General features: G+C 31.5%; 1 protein-coding gene across 1 annotated transcript in view; it reads left to right on the top strand.

Moving 5' to 3' along the window:
- LOC109843988 (rho GTPase-activating protein 7-like) overlaps positions 1–15,209 on the top strand; it is a gene marked incomplete at its 5' end in the record, with an annotated part of 39,290 nt that extends 24,081 nt beyond the window's left edge. The window contains 3 exons of the mRNA XM_020412997.1: positions 3,900–3,969; positions 14,109–14,291; positions 14,732–15,209. Coding sequence (XP_020268586.1) covers positions 3,900–3,969; positions 14,109–14,291; positions 14,732–14,905 — 427 coding nt within the window. The remainder of the gene's footprint in view (positions 1–3,899; positions 3,970–14,108; positions 14,292–14,731) is intronic.

The following is a 20,689-nucleotide window of genomic DNA, read 5'->3' as shown; positions in this document are numbered from 1 at the left end:
TGTTTTACAAAATTCGTGATTTCATGAGATATAATCTATGACTTTTTTCCATTTTCATTCAATCTACCTAATGACAAGTATGCATACATGAAGAGTCGAGATTATCATTGGCTACGTTTTGTCCATTTTCGTTTGTTTTGACCAAATGGCAAATTAAATATGCACATTTCAAAATTTGCGATTATCATGGGCTAGCCCAATATTTTTGTCCATTTTTCTTCGTTCCATACCTATGACAATTAATTACGCCTAGTTCAAAATTTGCAACTTTCATGAGTTAAAATCACGATTTTTGTCCATTTTTGTTCATTTTGACCCAATGACAATGAAGTATGCCCACTTCAAATACATGATTTTAATGGGCTCTAACCCACGATTTTTGTCCATTTTAGTCGCCTCGACCTAATGGCAAACTAAGTGTGCACACTTAAAAATTGCAATTATTATGAGCTATAACTTATGATTTTTGTCCAGTTTTGTCTGTTTTGGAAAATCAAATATGTATACTTCAAAATTTGCAGTTGTCATAGGTTATCCTACACCGTTTTTGGTCATTTTTGTTCTTCTGGACCTAATGCCAATTGAGTGTGCATATTTCAAAATTCACACTTTCATGGGCTCTATCCACAGTTTTTGTCCATTTCATTCAGTTCGACCTAATGACAATCTAGTATGCGTACTTCAGAAGTCGCGATTATCATGGATTATACATATATTTTTTAAAACATTTTCATTTGTTTTGACCAAATGACAAATTAAGTAGGCTTACTTTGAAATTTGTAATTGGCATGTGCTATGCTCCATGACATTTGTCCATTTTGATTCATTTCGACCCAATGAAAATTAAATGTCTACTTCAAAATTGAGTTTTTTGTGGGTTATAACCTATGATTTTTGTTCATTTTCGTTCGTTTCAATCTAGTGGCAATAAGTGTATGTACATCAAGTTCGTAATTTTCATGGGCTATATCATGATTTTTGTCTATTTGCATTCGTTTTGACTGAACGACAACTAAGTATGCATACTTTTAAATTAGCGATTTTCATGGGCGATATGTTAATATATGCTTGCTGCTGCTGAATGACAATTTAGTATGAAAACTTTTAAAATGTATGATGTTCATAGGGTTCTAACCCATGATTTTTGTCCATTTTCGTTTATTTCCCCTCAAGGGCAATCAAATATGTGTACTTCAAGATTCACGACTAGGCTAGCCTATAACCATGATTTTTGTCCATTTTTGTTCGTTTCAACCCACTAACAATTAAGTATGCGCATTCCCAAATTCATGGTTTTTGTAAGTTGTAACTCGTGGTTTTTGACTATAGTCATCCACTTTTTTGTCCATTTTTTGATGGTTTGAGCCCAGTAATAATTAAAGAAGCGCAATTCAAAATTTATGATTTCATGGACTATAACTCATGATATATTCATTTTCGTTCTTTTCAACTAGATGACAATTAAATATGGTCAATTAACAATTCACAATTTTTTGAGCTCTAGTTTATGAACATTGTCCATTTTCATTTATTTTGAACTAATAGCAATTAAGTCCGCGTACTGTAAAATTCGGTTCGTAAAATTCGTAGAACCTACGATTTTTATCCATTTTCATATGATTTGAGTCAATGACAATTAAATGCGGGTACTTCAAAATTCACGATTTTCATAGGCTAGATTTTGTCCATTTTGTATGTTTCGACCTAGTTGCAATTAATTATATGTATTTTAAAACTTTTGATTTTCAGGGGTTATAGGCCATGATTTTTATCCAATATTTGTTTATTTTGACCTAATGGTGATTAAGTTGCGTTCTTCAAAACTCGCGTTTGTCATGGCTAATAACTCATATTTTTTGGCTATTTTGGTTTGTTCCGGTCCATTGTTAAATAAATTTGTGTACTTTAAAATTTGTGCTTTTTCGGGCTATACCGTCCATTATCATTCGTTTCCACCTAATGATATAAGTATGCTGTCTTCATTATTTGCCATTTTTTGGGCTGACCTAAGATTTTTTTTCATTTTTGTTTGTTTTGATCGAACGACAATTTAGTATGCACACTTCCAAATTCGTGATTTTCAATGAGCTGTAACCTATGATTTATGTTAATCTTCGTCTATTTCGTCCGAAAGGCAATTATTTAGGCTATAACTTGTTTTCTTGGCTCCATTTTTTGATGGTCTCGACCCCAATGCCAATCAAGTACGCATAATTCAAAATTCGCGATTTGTTGAACTATATCCCACGATTTATTCATTTTCGTTCTTTTCAACCCGATGACAATTAAATATAGGTACTTTTCAATTTGCTATTGGCTCTAGTTGATTAACTTTGTCCTCATTTCAATCTAATAGCAGCCATGTATGCGTATTTTCAAATTCGTGATTTTTATGGGCTATAACCTACAGTTTTTGTCCATTTTAATTTGTTTTGAGTTAATGGTGATTAAGTGTGGGTACTTCAATTCATAATTTTCATGTGCTAAATTTTGTCCATTTTCATTTATTTCGACCCATATAGGCAATTAAATGTGTATGTCAAAACTTCTGATTTTCATGGGTTATAGGGCACAATTCGACCTAATTGCGACCAAGTTACTTCAAAATTTATGTTTGTCAAAGCTAATAATGCACATTTGTGTCCATTTTGGTTCGTTCTGGTCCAATGGCACGTTTGTCTACTTCAAAGTTTGTGATTTTGACGCGCTATACTGTCCATTTGTGTTCACTACCCCCCAATGACATAGGTACACATTATTCAACTTTCACTATATTTTGGGATATAGCCTATGATTTTCGTCCAATTTTGTTTTTTTCGACCAAATGGAAATTTAGTGCGCGTACTAAAAAACCACGAATTTTGTTTAATTTTCATTTGTTTCTACATGTTTGTTTTTCACCCATCTCCTTTCAAAATTGGTCATCATTTTAGAAACTTTATTGGTATGCCGGACAAATTCCGTAATCTAATTGTTGAAGAACATTTGACTTCATGAGGGAAGCATCATTGAATGCAAATATAACTCTTTAAGTCTCATAATTTTCAATAGTTAACCACTAATATCTTTTGAAATTTAAACTAGCCCTCTCTCTCTCTCTCATATAAACTTATCGGGCCATGCAAATCCTAAAGTTCTCTCCCTTGAAAGCTATTTGATCTTTAATGAAACCTCAACTGAAATCCACCTAAAGCTACTGTTAGTATGAATTAGAGTAATGGAGGAGAATGGCTGAGTCAAGGATTGCTTTATTGAGAAGAAGTTCAAATCCTACTACCCCAATGAGGTTACACTAACTTATAGAAACAAAATTGAAATATTGATTTCAATCATAGACGTCATCAACTTTGAGAGGGATGAAGATATGTAAGGATAAATGACATCTTTTTTATTTATAAAATTTGGGTACTTACAAATAGCAAAATTTGAATATGACATTGCTATTCTGAATATAACACTGCTTGGGTATGGGATTGACCTTTTCCTTTCCAGCAGGTGGATAAACTTTGCTTGGACAAAACTTATTTGATAGCCTAAGATATGCCTAATTAAGTTAATAGAATCAGCCCCAACAGGCTTTAATTGTTTAAAATCCTTGTGCTTACACAGGGAGTTTTCTTGTAGTCCTGGCAAGAAACTTCGTCAACATGCCTGATCCTTCTTAAACTAACATAAAATATGTATTATTGTCTTAGTCTTCTTTTCTCTACTGTTTCCTCACACCTCAAATATGGCAAATTTTGTGTTATAGAGATTCTACATCCACAAACATTTTAAACTTAAGTGAGAGTGTGTTATAGAGATTCTATATCCACGATCATTTTAAACTTAAAATGAGATACGGAACATTTGCTTTTCTGGAATTGATCTTTTGTCCTGCATGTTTGTATATGATGCAGAAAGGTTCTTCAACAAGATTTTGATTTGAGCCTTGCTTTCTGCAATCACGAGAAGAAACAAAGAAGTGAGGTATGTCTAATAAAAACTCTTTTACTTTTGCTGACATAGTCACATGTAGAGATGTGGGCGTATTTATCCATTCATGCATATACTATCAGGTTCCAAATCCTTCACGGTATCTTTTGGCCTTTTTTTTCCACTTTGTTATTTCCTTCCTCAGTATCTTATACCTATGTACTGGTTTTGAATATGTATCTCCTTAGTGGACAATCAGCCTTCATTTAGTGTAACAGAAAGAGACATATGGTCATGCATCAACCTGGTTCCTTCCTTAGTTCTCAGATTTTAGTTCAGCCTATACGCTATAAATCTATGAAGCTAAGTCTGTTAGGATATAAAACCTAGGAGAATAATTCCCGAGTATCAAGTGGCTAATAGTTAATGCTTCATCAATAACAAAGATATCCTAAGCGCTAAGCTTGATCCTCACATCAAAACTTGCACTACCCCTGTCTTAAACACAATGGCACACATTGTTATTTCTGTGACGTGGAAACTTCTCATTTATAATATTTAAGTTGCATATAATATAAATATGCATATGTACATGTCTATAGATTAATTATGACTCTTCTAAGCATAGGAGTCGTAATTAGTATGTATATACAAAAATGTGTCCCCAAATTTGTCTATTTTAATCCCTTTCAAAACCATTACAATTAAGTATAGCTATTTCGAAATGTGCACTTTTCATGGTTTATAACTCACAATTTTTGTCCATTTTGCTCATATCGATCCAATGCCAATTAAGTTCGTTGACTTTCAAATTCCCGATTTTCATGGGTTATAACCCAAAATTTTTTATCCATCTTGTTCGGTTCAACCCAAATGCAATTAAGCACGCATAGTGTAAAAATTGTGCTTTTCATAAGCTATATCCCAATATTTTTTATTCCGTTTTGTTCATTCAGACGTAAAGGCAATTAAGGACGCTTCTTCAAAATTAACTACTTTATGGGGTATAATCCATGATTTTTATTCATTTTCATTCGTTTCAACATAGTGGCAATTAATTACACATACTTTAGTATTCACAATTTTCATGGGCTATAATCCACGTCTACTTTTGTATGCTTTGACTGAATATCACTTAGTTATATGCACTTTGAAATTTGCGATTTTCATAGTCTATATCTTATGATTTTTGATCATTTTTATATGTTTCGGCCTAATGACATAAGTATGCAAACATTAAAATTTATGATTTTCATGGACTATCACCCACAATTAGTTCTGTTTCGACCCAATGACAAATAAGTGCACTTCAAAATTTGTAAGTTTGTGAGTAATAACTCATGATATTTGTCCATTTATGTACCTTTGGACCTCCTAGCAATTAAGAACACATGCAAAATTTATGATTTTCATGGGCTATAACTCATGATTTTTGTTCATTTTGTTCGTTTCGACCCTACTATTATGTACATGTACTTGAAAATTTGCAATCTTCATGAGCTATAAACGATGATTTTTGTCCATTTCTTTGTTTCGACCAAATGACGAATTTTATGGCCTAAAATCCACATATTTTTTCTCATTTTGTTCAAGAGAAAGGTAATAACTATACATCAAAATTCATGATTTTTATGGGCTATACCCCATTATTTTTGTCTATTTTTCCGTTTCAACCTACTGGCAATTAATTTCACATACTTTCCAATTTACGATTTTCATTGTCTATAACCCAAAAATTGTCCATTTTTGTATGTTACGACCTAATAGTAGTAACTCACACATTACTTTTGTCTATGTTACGATTTTTATCATTTTCGTACATTTTGACCTAATATCAATTATGTATGCTTACATCAAAAAATTTCAATTTTCCTGGGCAATAATTCACGATTTATCCGTTTATGTTCCTTTGGAACTTGTTTTAATTAAGTATGCATTCAAGATTTATGAATATCATGGGCTATTATTGAATCACAAATTTTGTCCATTTCTATTCGTTTCGAGCCTATGGCAATTAAGTACGCTTTATTCCAAATTCATAATTTTCATAGGTTATAATCCATATTTATTTAGTTTGTTCGTTTAGATTCAAAGGTAATTAAGAAACATTCTTCAAAATTCACAATTTTTTGTGACAATTTAATGCGTGTACATAAACGTTCATAATTTTCATTGGGGCTAAATTACACATTTGGCATAAAAAATGACACCTTTTTACCGACAAGACCTAGAAAGTGGAGATGTCGACAAGAAGACCAAAATAGTGACCTGGTTTACAAACAAAGCATTTCTGATTGTCTCTTTTTGTTTGAGCGGTAAATTAGGAACATAACCGCCAAGAGGCTTTAAAATAGTGACTATTTTTAAGGCAATTTAATAGTATAAGAGCTAAATTACCAAATGCACATGCCTATTTTGCCCCTCAGATTAAAGGCAGTGATAAGAGATGTCTTGTTGGTGAGTTGGATCACATTTTAGGTCTTGTTGTCACTGCCATCACTTATTAGGTCTTGTTGGTAAAAGGGTGTCACTTTTTATTCTAATTTGATGTTTAGCCTTTTCATTGGCCACCCTATGCTTATTGCCCATTACTTTCTTTCAAATTCGCGATTTTCATGGGTTATAACGTGCAATTTTATCCATTTTTTGTTCATTTCGAGCCAAAAACAATTAAGTAAGCATACTTAATAATTCGGGATTTTCATGAGCTATAACCCATGAATTTTGTTCATTATCATTCATCAATTAATTATGACCACAAAATTTGCGAATTTTTTGATGGGTTTTTACCCAAAATTTTGGCAATTTTTGTTCGCTTCATTTCAGTAACAAGTATCAATATGTACTTTATATAATTGCAATTTCATGAGCAATGTTCCACGATTTTTGTCAATTTTTGTTTTTCTACTAAATGACAAATAAGCATTCGTACTTCAAATTCATGATTTTTATAGGCTATAATCCATTATTTTTATTCTTTTTTTCTTCATTTCGACCAAATAAAAATAAGTTTGCGTAGTAAAAAATTTGTGATTTTCACGTGATATAGTCTATTTTTTGTCCATGTTTGTATGTTTTGACTCAATATCAATTAATTGTGTGTATTTCAATTTCCGTGACTTTTATAGATTATAGTCCATGATTTTTGTCCATTATTATTCATTTGACCTAAGGACAAGTAAATCTGATTACTTCAATATTTGTGATTTTGTTTGGTTATATAACGCACAATTTTTATCCATTTTTTTCGTTTCGTCCTATAACAAGTAATAATATGTACTTCAAAAATCACAATTTCATAAGCTATAAACCATGATTTTTATTGAATTTTTAGTATTTGAACAAATGACAAATAAGTGTGTGTACTTCAAAATTTATAATTTTTATGGGGTATAGTTCTTGATTTTTCTTGTTTTTGTTTGTTTTAGCCAAATGATAAACAAATATGCGCAATTCAAAATTCTTTATTTTTTTGGACTATAGTCCCGAAAATTTCTCCATGTTTGCTTGTTTTGATCCTATAGAAATTAATTGCGCAAACTTCAATATTCACGATTTTCATGTGGTATATAGCCCATGATTTTTGTCTATTATCATTTATTCGTTCTAATGACAATTTATTATGACTTAAAAAATCGCAATTATGATGGGTTATAACTCACGATTTTGACAATTTTTGTTCATTGTGTTCCAATGACAAGTATGATATGCACTCCAAAATTTGCGATTTTCATGAGCTACGAACCATGAATTTTATTGAGTTTTCGTTTTTCAATCAAAAGGCATACAAATACACATACTTCAAAATTTATGATTTTCATGGGCTATAGTTCATGATTGTTGCCCATTTTTGTTCATTTGCCAAATAATAAATAAATACGCGTAGTTCAAAATCATTGATTTTCATGGGACACAATTCATAATTTTTGTCCATTTTTCGACTCGATAGAAATTAATTGTACGAACTTCAATATTCGCGATGTTCTTCTATATAACTTACGATTTTACCATTTTTGTTTCGTTGCATCGTAATAATATGTACTTCAAAATTCATGATTTATGTTAGCTATAAACCATAATTTTTGTCGATTTTTGTTTTCTATCAAATGGCGCGTCAATATACATACTTCAAAATTCATGATTTTCATGGGCTATAGCCTATGATTTTTTATCCATTTTTTTGTGCTTCGACCCTATTTGTGAACTTCAATTTTTGATTTTTTTATAACCCAAAATTTTGATAATTATTGTTCGTTTTGTCATAGTAACAAGTATTAATATGTACTTCAAATGCCACTATTCATGAGTTATAGACCACTTTTTTGTCAATTTTGTTTTTTTCGACCCAGTGCATGTTTGGTTGCTTAAAAAAAAATAAATCATCATTATCATTGGGTATTTTCCTTGATTTTTTTGTCCATTTTTGTCTGTTTCAACCTACAATTAATTATGTAAACTTTAATTTTCACAATTTTCATAGGCCTACAACAATGATTTTTGTCTATTACCATTCATATTCTAATAGAATTAATTACGATTATTTAAAAGTTCATGATTTTGATGGGTTATAACCCCACAATTTAGCACTTTTTGTTCATTTCAACCCAATAACAAGTGTCAATATGCACTTCAAAAATCGCAATTTCCTGAGCTATATGCCTCGATTTTTATTAAAATTTTTCAGCCAGATAACAAAAAAGCTAGGTTACTCGGGCACTTCATCTAGGATGCAGTATCCGTGTCTGTGTCGGACACTCTCTGGACACTTTTGAATGTATACATCTAGCAATTCAGACGTGTACTCAAATCATATACTACATGTTTTAGTTTAGAACACTTGTAACCCACTTATTCGACATATATCATACACTTCACCTGAAATTTCTGCTACTCGAGACTCGGTTTGGCTTTGTTTCAACCCATACACAATTCATAAGCATGATTTTAATGGATCAATTGGTTTCTAGTTAAGAAATGAACGATTTTTCAATTTATAATCTCTTCAACAAAAGAAGCATAATATGTTACAGGATGTTATTTCTCATGACATGCGAAAAAACAATATCAATTTCATATAAATTATTAATTTTCAATATGTATATATGGACGTGTCCCCATATCCTATCTTTTACAAATTTGTCATCTCGTATCCATGTCCATGTCCGCACCCGCACCCGCACCTGTATCTGTGCAACCTAGCAAAAAAGTACTCGTACTTCAAAATTAATTATTTTCATAGGCTACTTTATGATTTTTCTTTATTTTTATTCGTTTCCACCAAATGGCAAATAACTATCCATAGTTCAAAATCCTTGATTTTCATGGGCCATTCATAATTTTTGTTCGATTTTTCTGATTTTGACCCCATAGAAATGCAAACATCAACATTCGGGGTTTTCATGTGCAATAACCCATGATTTTTGTCAATTATCATTCATTTGACCCAATAGCAATTAGTTATAACTATTAGATTCGCAATTTTGATGGTTATTTACCCACAAATTTGACAATATTCGTTAGTTTCCCTATGACGAGTATAACACGAACTCAAAAATTTACGATTTTCTTGAGCTATAAAACATGATTTTTGTCCATTTTTGTTTTTTGATCAAATGATGAATAAGCAGGTGTATTTCAAAATTCATGATTTTCATGGGATATATTCTATGATTTTTGTCCATTTTGTTTGTTTCAATCTAATAGCAATTAGTTGTGCCAACTTCGATTTTCGCGATTTTATGGGCCTATAACCCACGATTTTTGTCCTTTATCATTCATTCAATTCATTGGCAATCAGTTATTGCTACTCCAAAAATTCATGGTTTCGATGGGTTAAAACCCACAATTTCAATAATTTTTTTCGTCCCAACAACAAGCATGACCTTCAAAAACCGCCATTTCATAAGCTATAGAATACATTTTTTTCGATTTTTGTTTTTGATTCAAATGGCAAATAAGTATCTGTAATTCAAAACCCGTGATTTTTATGGGCTATAATCCACTATTTTTTGCCTATTTTTTCGTTTTGACTAAATGGTAAGTAACTATCTGAGTTTAAAATATGTGATTTTCATGAGCTATAAACCACGATTTTTTTGTCTCTTCGCTTTTGCGACCAAATGGCAAACATGTGTACTTTAATATTCGTGATTTTCTTGGGATGTAGTCCATGATTTTCGTCTTTTAAATAACAAATAAATGTGTAGGCCAAAATTCTTGATTTTCATAAGTTATAGTACTTTGTCCATTTTTGCTTGTGGCAACGCCATAGAGATTAATTGTGTGAGTACTATTCGCAATTATCATGTGCTACCCACTATTTTATCCCTTATCATTTATTCGACATAATGATATGTAATTATGTCTGCTTCGAATTTCGCAATCTTGATGGGTTATAACCTACAATTTTGACATATTTTTTTCATTTTATCCCAATAATCACAAATAATACATACTCCAAAATTCGTAATTTTCACGAACTAACTTTTTGTCAATTTTCATTTTTCCATCAAATGACAGATCTACAAGTACTTTAAATTTAGTTATTTTTATGGGCCGTAGTTTGTGATTTTTATCAATGTTTGTGCATTTCGACCAAATAACAATTAATTGTGCTAACTTCAATTTTCGCGATTCTCATGGGCTATAACCTAATGATAATTAGTTATAACTACTTCAAACTTCATGATTCTGATTATATGATAAACCACAATATAAGCAATATTTGTTCTTTTCACCCCAATAACAAGTATTAATATGTACTTCAATAATTGCAATTTCATGAGTTATAGACCATGATTTTTGTTAGTTTTTGTTTTCAATTAAATGGCAAATAAGCATGCATACTTCAAAATTCGTGATTTTCTTAGGTTATATAGTCTATGATTTTTGTCTATTTTTTTCGTTTCGACCAAATGACAAATAAATATCAGTAGTTTGAAATTCTTATTTTTTATGCGCTATATAGCCAATAATTTTTGCCCATTATTGCTTGCTATAGCGCCACAATTACTATTTGTGCAACTTCAATATGTGTGATTTTCATGTTCTATAATGCACGATTTTAGTCCATTATCATTCATTTAATCTAATGATAATTAATTATGACTACTTCAATTCACAATTTGATAGGGGTATAACCCACGATTTTAACAATTTTTGTTCGTTGCGTTTTAATGACAAGTAATAATATGTATTCTGAAATTTGTGATTTTCTTGAGCTGTAAAATGTGATTGTTGTCAATTTTCATTTTTCCATCAAATGGAAAATAAGTACACGTATTTCAAAATTTGTAATTTGTAATATTCACGTGCTATAGACCATGATTTTTGTCCATGTTTGGGTGTTTTGACCCAATAATAATCAATCGTGCAAACTTTAATTTTCGTGATTTTCATGAGTCATAACATATGATTTTTGTTCATTTATCATTCATTCAACCCAGTAACAATTAATTATGACTACTTTAAGATTTGCGATTTTGATGGGTTGTAACCCACAATTTTGCAATATTTGTTCATTTCATTCTAATAACAAATATGTACTTCAAATATCACAATTTTGTTAGCTATTCTAATAACAAATATGTACTTCAAATATCCCAATTTTGTTAGCTATACGCCGCGATTTTTGTCAATTTTTATTTTTCCAACCAAATAGCAAATCTTCAAACTTAGTCATTTTCATGGGCTATAGTCCATTAATTTAACCATTTCTGTTCGTCTCGACCATATGACAAATAAGAATGCGTAGTTTAAAATTTGTGATTTTCATGGGCTAGTTCATAATTTTGTCCATTTTTGATTGTTTCGATCCTATAACAATTAATTGGGCTAAATTACCTAGTTGGTATTTTTTTTAAATGCCACTTTACCCGTCAATTTGTTTTGCTGCTCCAACGACTTTTTAGTATTAGAAGTCCACCACCTGCAGTTAGACTTTTTGTCGCTGCCAGCGAAAATTTAGCGGATAAAATGCATGCAACTCACCTGACCAAATTTGAGAGATTTGAGCAAAAATTTGGTAAAAAAATACACAGATAAAATACATGGACCAAATGTGCAGTTAGATATTTTTTTTCAATTTTTTAGTTTTCGACCAAGTGGCAAATAATTTGGCGTACTTCAATATTAATGATTTTAATGGGCTATTGTCCATGATTTTTATCTCTACTAAATGACAAATATGTGTGCATAGTTCAAAATTAGTGATTTCCATGGGCTAAAGTTCATAAATTTTGTCCATTTTTACTGTTTTTAACCCCTAGCAATTAATTATGCAAACTTTATTTTTCGAGATTTTCATGTGCTATAACTCATGATTTCTTTCGATAAGCAACCAAATGTTAATTTATTCTGACTGCTTCTAAATTTGCAATTTTGATGGGTTATAATGTTGATTTTCATGCGTTATATATCTCATAAATTTTGCCCAATTTTCTTCATTTTGTCCTTTTTCCATTCTGACGCAAATGATATTTAATATGTGTAATTAACATTTCGCGGATTTTAGTGGCTAACCCGCGATTATTTTCTATTTTGTCAGTTGAATTAGTGGCAATTGATTGGCGTACTTTAGAATTCACTAATTTCACGGGCAACGACTCATGATTTTTTCCTTCTATTTTTCAATATTTCACACCAATATCAATTAGGGGTTTTTAGATTTTAGTCCCTTAAATCTTCACTAATTGCATATTAGTCCTTCAAATCTTGGAAATTGCATATTGGTCCTGTAAATCTTCAGTATTAGTCCCTCAAATCTTAAAAAATGTATATTAGTCCCTTAAATCCTATTGGGTCTTGCAATATGGTCTCTTAGTTAATATTTCAGTTAAAACTTATTCATGCCTGGGTTAACTCTTTAACCCAAAATCTACATCGACCAAATTACCCCTTTCTGATGTCTGAACCCTTTGTGAAGCTCAATTTTTTGTAAGATTTTTTTTGCTAACCATTGGAGAGCTCAAGTGAATTTGGATTTATTATAAGCGGTATTGGGTTTAAACCTAATAAGAAATGGGTTGGGGAACATTATAGAGGGGTAAAATAGTCACTTAGCCTCCAAACATTATATTTGGCGGAATACTCCCCCCAAATCTGAAGTGATTTAACTTGAAGAATCGTTTTGCATTACCCTATAGGATTTGAGGGGACTAACATGCGATTACCAAGATATGAGGTACTAATATGCAATTATTGAATATTTTGGGGAATGCAATTATTTCATCTGTTTTGAGCCAATGACAATTAAGTACGCGAGCCTCAAAATTCACGATTTTCATTTTCTATAACTTACGATTTTTTCCATTTTGATCCATGGCATTTAAATACGATTGCTTTAGAGTTTTCCATTTTTGTTGGCAAATATCCACAATTTTTGTCTTTTTTTTTCTTTCGACCCAAGAGTAATTAATAAGTATGTTTACCTCAAACTTCTAGGTTTCATGGGCTATAACTTACAATTTCGTCTAATTTTATTCCTTTCTAGCCCATAGCAATTAAGGATGGTATTTCAAAATTTGCGACTCATGATTTTCGTCAATTTTTCTGTTTTGACCCAATGGGAAAATATTTACGCTATATTCATGAGCTTATTACTCACAACTTTAGTCAGTTTTAGTCAATATATTTTACCATGAGATGCCCTTGTATTTGTTCAGGTGGACGAAATGTTTTGATGTGTCGTTTCTCTCACTTGCTGGTCGGTATCAATGCCTTTTAACACAATAGTATATAGGTGACAATTTTCATGAAATAAGGGGGGAAATGAATGATAAACATTTCGTTAATGCATTTTATTCAACAAAATGAGTGGCGTGCAACATTAGGAGTTTCAGGAGAGATCTTTAGCTGTCCATACATGCTTGGTTGTGAAAGTTATAATGGGTTTGGTGCAAATCCTCTGGAAAGTATCTTATTGCATATTAACGCCATTCATCTTGATTTTTTTTTTCATTTAACGTTGATAATATTGAGATGTTGAGTTTTCTTTCTATGAAAATTTTAGTCTAATTAACATTGGACTGGCCCATATCCCCATGACTAAATGGGGTTGGACTTCACTTCCACTTTTGCCATGGCAAGCACACATGCACATCCTTGCCTTCTATCTAATCATTGTATGTTTTTAATCTCAACCCAAGAAATTAGGCTCATTTGTTATATAATGATTTTGCGAACGATATTTGCAGGAGGGTTCATCAGGGACAGACTGGAGAAGCATTAAGCCACAACTACACTCTTGTGCTGGCATCAAGCAGCTCTCCCAGGAACGATCTTTCGAGACGGATTTGAGTGAATCAAACGGTTTAGATGCATCTTCAGGCATTAGCTCAGAGACAAATTCTGCTTCAGTTGGTTCCATAAACTCGAAAGTAAGTTTTGTGTTGAGGAGGCATATTTAGTTACGAGAATTAATTCCGCACGGCCACGCACGGATCCGCTCACACAATGCTGAGATGTTTTGTGCAAACCATATTAAAATTTATAAATTTGAGAAAAAGCCCCCATTTTTTCGAAGTATGCCATAGGCGGAAACGCCCCTGATTCTTTTGGAAATTTTTGTAAGCGGGGTTAATGGATGGATAAAAGGTCTATACTACCCTTGTTACTCTCTACTTAACCCTAACCCAAAAAGATGGTAATATGGCATATGGCAACTTCAACTTATTGCTGTCAGCTATGGTATTATCTTGAACAAGTTCACACTGGTTTTCTGTAATTATAAAGTTTAGGGGTGTTGTGAAAAACACTACAGACTTTTTCTAACAGCACCTACCAGAAGATAAAATTTTTATTGACAATTGTCATACAGGGTTTCGACTATAACCAGAGGCAACCAATGCCTGCAGTGACATCTTCAACTCTGGTGGAGTTAACAACACGACTCGACTTTTTTAAGGAAAGGAGGTCGCAACTCATGGAGCAACTTCATAATCTTGACCTAAGCCTTGGCACATCTTCAGCCTACAGATCTTCACCGCCATAGAACAGCAGCAGCAGTCCTAGATGACTGCCGAAAATACCAGATAGTTATAACCAAGTTCCCTTTGTATATCCTTCATTCAGCTTCACTTTCTTTTTCCTCTTTTTTGTGTATTCTGATTTTCTTCATCTATTATTGGGCATTCATAGGGAGGTGCCCTTGTAAAAAACTGGTGTGATGTTGTAATTTTTGTTCCCGTCCTTTCTTTTCTTTGTAGTTTTGTTGAAGAAGCTGGTAAACAGAATGTGAGGACATTTAATGGTTATGTCTCCCTTCCGTAAAATATATCAATATTGCCTTTGATTCATCAAGTGCCAACATTTGGTCTTAATTCATTTTAGCTTCTATTAGTTTGGTTTTACAGTTCTTACCGTTTTCGATGTAAGAGGATAAACATTTGGGAGTTCTGTGACTACTGAGAGCCTACAGCAATATATCAATCTTATCCGATTATGCACAAAATTCAGATACCTAGGGTGAAAGAACATTCAGATACAACGTGCACCAGGCTACGAACTGAACATAAATGAATAATGAAGATAAATTGGGTAAATCCTGCTATTGTAGTCAGCTGAAAGATGTCATCACCATTTAACAAGCGCATTCTTTCAAAGACACTTTCTTACTTGCTACACTAAGTCGGTCAGGTTCTGTTTGACGGCAGGAGTTCCACACCTTGAGCTTAGCAAACATTGACTCTCTGACCTAAGTAGTTTGACTAAAACACTCATGAAATCGTGAATTTTAAACTTCGCATAATTATTTAGTTTTTAGTCAAAATAATAAAAAATAAACAAAACTAATAAAATGTTTATCCACTTGCATCAAAAATTTTGAGCTACGACACAATTATTTGCAATTTGGTCAAAATAATAAAAAAATAAACAAAAACCTTCGTTATAACTCATGGGAAAATGTATATTTCGAACCTCGTTTAATTATTTATTCGGTCAAATCGAGTGAAAATGTGCCAAAATTGTGCATTACAGCTCATGAAATCGTGAAATTTGAACTCTGCATAATTTTATTTTATTACTATTTTGTAGAGACTAAGAAAATCAAAGATAATTGTGGGTCATGAAATCATGAATTTGAACCCCATAAAATTATTTACCATTTGCTTGAAAGGAGCAAAAGTGTACAAAAATTGTAGACTATAACTCATAAAATTGTGAATTTTAAAACTTTGCGTAATTATTTGCAATTTGGTCAAAATTGAACAAAAATCACGGGTCATTACTCATGAAAAATGCGAATTTTGAATTCCATTTAATTATTTCCTATTTGTAGAGAAGATCGAAAACGGGAAAAAAAAATCGTGGGTTTATTACTCATGAAATCTTGAAATTGCGCTCCGTGTAATTATTTGTCATTTGGTTGAAGCAAACGAAACAAACAAAAAACATGGGTTATCACTCCTAAAATTGTGAATTTTGAACTTCGCATGATTAGTTGCCATTAGGTCAAAATGAGTGAAAATGGACAGAAATCATAGATTATAGTTCAAAAAATCCTGAATTTTGAACCCCGTAAAAAATAATTTACTATTGGCTCTGAACGAACAAAAAAAGGAAAAAAATCGTGGACTATAGATCATGAAATAATGAACTTAAAACTTTGTGCAAATATTTGCCATTTGGTTGAAATGAATGAAATTGAACAAAAATCATTGGTTACAGCTCACCAAAATCGTGGATTGTAAACTTCATTTAATTATTTCCTATTTGGTTGAAATAGAAAAATAGACAAAAATCATGGTTGTAGCTCATGAAGTCATGAATATTGCACTCTTGCGTAGTTATTTCCCATTTGGTTGAAATGAAGAAAATTGAACAAAATTTGTAGATTATTGCTCATGAAATGCATGAATTTTGACCTCTAATAAATTATTTCTTGTTTGGTGGAAATAAATGAAAATGGAAAAAAATCATGGATCATAATAGTTCATGTGAATATTTCATTTTTGTAAAGCTATTTCTAATTTTGTCGAAAAAGCAAAATTGAATAAAAAGTTGTTGGTTATAGCTCATAAAAATCTTAAAATTCAAACTTCGTTTAATTATTTCCTCTTTGGTTGAAACAAATAAAAATGAATAAAAATTCTTAGTTATATCTCATAAAATTGTAAATATTATGCTCTTGTGTTATTTTTTTTCATATGGTCGAATAGAACCAAAATGAATGAGAATCATGGGCTATAGCTAATAAAATTATGAATTTTAAACTTTGCATAATTATTTGCCGTTGGGTCAAAATGAGTGAAAATAGATAGAAATCATGGATTATAACACATGAAATCCCAAATTCTGAGTCCCAGAAAATAATTTGTCGTTGGCTCAAAATAGACAAAAATGGATGGAAATTGTGGATCATAGCTCATAAAATTATGAATTTTAAACCTCACATAATTATTTGTTATATGGTCAAAACAAACAAAAATTGAACAAAAATATTGGGTTATAGCTCTTGAAAATCATGAATTTTTAAACTTTATATATTTTTTTCCAGTTTGGCTGAAATGAACAAAAATGGCTCAAATTTATGAGTTATAGCTCATGAAATTATGAATATATGCTCTTGTGTAACTATTTTCCATTTGGTCAAAATGAAGAAAATTGAACAAAAATAATGGATAATAGCTCATGAAATTCATGAGTTTTTAACTCTGCTCAATTATTTCTTGTTTGGTGAAAATGGAAAAATTGGGAAAAAAAATCATAGGTTATAGCTCATATGATTATTTCTCTTTTGCAAAATTATTTACGATTTTGTTGAACCGAATAAAATTGAATGAAAGTCATGGACCATAACTCATGAAAATCATGACATTTAATTATTTCCTCTTTGGTTGAGATGAATGAAGATGAATAGAAGTCAGAGGTTATAGTTTTTCAAATCATGAATATTGGGTTCCTATGTTATTATGTTCTATATGGTCAAAATGAAACGAAATTAATGAAAATCGAGGGTTATAACTAATCAAACTAATATTTTGAACTCTTTAAAATTGTTTGTCATTTGGTAAAAAAGAATGAAAATGAAAAAAAAAATTATGGGTTACAGCTCATTAAGTCCTGAATATTATGCTTTGCATAATTTTTTTCCATTTGGTTGAAACAAAAAAAAACAAAAATTGTAGGTTATCGCTCATAAAATCATGGATTTTGACCTTCACATAATTATTTTCCATTGGATCAAAACGAGTGAAAAAGTACAGAAATTTTGGATTATAGGTTTAGAAATCTTCAATTTTGAGCCCCACAAAATAACTCAGTGTTGGCTCAAAACAAACAGAAAGTGGATGAAAATTATGGATTATAGCTCACGAAATCGTGAATTTTAAACTATGCATAATTATTTGCCATTGGGTTGAAATGAACAAAAATCATGGATTACGAACAAAAATCAAGGATTACGAACAAAAATCAAGGATTACAACTCTAAACAACGCTGTAACAAGTCCTCCTTCACTGCAAGCCGTCGGATCTCGCTCAAACTCCCCAAAATACACCGAAAACGCCAAGGAGAAGAGGTTAGGGTTTGTAAGAGGGAAGAAGGGGTTGTTAGGGTTTAGAGCTGATGAAGAAGAGGGTCTCTCGGGTATAAAAACATATATATGAACAATAAACCCCGACTCAAAAACTCATATAAACCCGAACTGGGAAAAACTGTCTGGCCGATGCGCGATCGACCGCCACAATCGACTGGACAAGAAAAATCCTGTTTGTGCATGTTTGTTTGTGTGCTGGCCTTACACTTGTTCTATCTCACATAAATAAACTTGTTTGATCCCCAAACACTTGCTATCACATTCATCTATGATATAAGCATATATTTCACAATAAAAACTCATTCATTGTATTTTACGTGGTTTTACAAGAAACGACTAAAAATGGTCAAAAATCATGATTTGTTGCTCTTAAAAAAGTGAATCTTGGCCTCCATGAAACTATTTGCCAATGGCTAAGAACGATTAAAAATGACTGAAAATCATGGGTTATATTGAAATGGTGAATTTTTGCCTCCATAAAACTATTTGTTGGAACGATGAAAGATTGTCACTAATCATGTGTTAGAGATCATGAAATCTTGAACTTTATCTTTCGTGAAATTAGATTTGACTACGTCAGAACTACTTAAAATGATAAAAACTATGTGTTTTAGCTCATAAAAACTTGAATTTTAGCATTTGTAAAATTATTTGCTAATGGATTGTGACGACTAAAAATGGTCAAACATCATGGGTTATAGCTCATGAAAATGTGTGGTCTCCTCAAAAGTGTTTGCTAGTGATACAAATCAAATAAAAATATGTAAAAATCGAGAATTATAGCTCATGAAAATATGAATATTGCTTGTGTGAAGTTATTTGCCAATGGAATGGATAAAGTTAAAATAGTAAAAAATCATGTGTCATAGCATGTAAAAATGTAAATTCTGGTCTCTGCAAAATTAATTCTCATTGCGTCAGAATGACTAGAAATGGTAAAAATTATGGGTTATATTTGATAAAATCCATAATTTTTTACTCTGGAAAATGATTTACCCATGAGTAGAAGCGCCTAAAAATAGCCAAAAATCATAGTTTATTGCTCATGTTACTGTCTATTTTGGTCTCTGCTTAATTATTTTCCATAGGGTTAGAATGACTAAAATAGCCAAAATTTGTGTGTTAAAGCTCATTAAAGTATGAATTTGGCCTCCACAAAATTATTTGCCAATGGGTCGAAATAACTAAATATGGTCAAAAATCATAAGTCATTGCTCATTAAATTATGCATTTTGGCCTTCGTAGAATTATTTTCCGCTAGATTGGAAGGACTACAAATAGCTAAAAATCATGGGTATATAGCTCATAAAAATATGAATTATGGCCTCTATGAAATTATTTGCCATTGGCTCAAAACGATTAAAAACAGCTAAAAATGGTGGGTTACATCACATGAATATTTTAATTTTAACCTCCATAAATCGTGTGTTTTAGCTTATGAAAACTTGAATTTTAACATTTACAAAATTATTTGTTAATGGATTGGAGCGACTAAAAATGGTAAAATATCATGGGTTATAACTCATGAAAATGTGTGGCCTCTACAAAAGTGCTTGCTAATGGCACAAATCAAATAGAAATATCTAAAAATCAAGGATTATAGCTTATGACAATATGAATATTGCCTACACAAAGTTATTTACCAATGGAATGGAAAGAGTAAAAATGGTCAAAAAGCATGTGTTATAACACCTAAAAATGTAAATTCTGGCCTCCGCAAAATTAATTCCCATTGGGTCAGAATGACTAGAAATGACAAAAAAATCATGGGTTATAGTTGATGAAATCCATAATTTTTGACTCTCGAAAATTATTTACTAATGAGTAGAAGTGGCTAAAAATGGCTAAAATTCGTGGGTTATTGTTCATAAAATTATGAATTTTGGTCTCTGCTTAATTATTTTCCACAGGGTCAGAATGATTAAAATAGCCAAATTCATGTGTTAAAGCTCATTAAAACATGAATTTGGCCTCCGCAAAATCATTTGCTAACGGGCCAAAATAACTAAATATGGTCAAAAATCATAAGTTATTGCTCATGAAATTGTGCATTTCGCTTCCGTAGAATTATTTTTCGCTAGGTTGGAAGGACTACAAATGTCTAAAAATCATGGGTTATAGCTCATAAAATTTGAATTATGACATTTGTAAAGCAATTAAAAATAGCCAAAAATAGAGGGTTATCGCACATGAAAATTTTAGTTTTAATCTCTAAAAACTTAGTTACCACTAGGCCA

Source organism: Asparagus officinalis, chromosome 5 (assembly GCF_001876935.1).
Source record: "Asparagus officinalis chromosome 5, Aspof.V1, whole genome shotgun sequence".
NCBI classification, from domain to species: domain Eukaryota; kingdom Viridiplantae; phylum Streptophyta; class Magnoliopsida; order Asparagales; family Asparagaceae; genus Asparagus; species Asparagus officinalis.
This window is presented reverse-complemented; position numbering and strand designations above follow the sequence as displayed.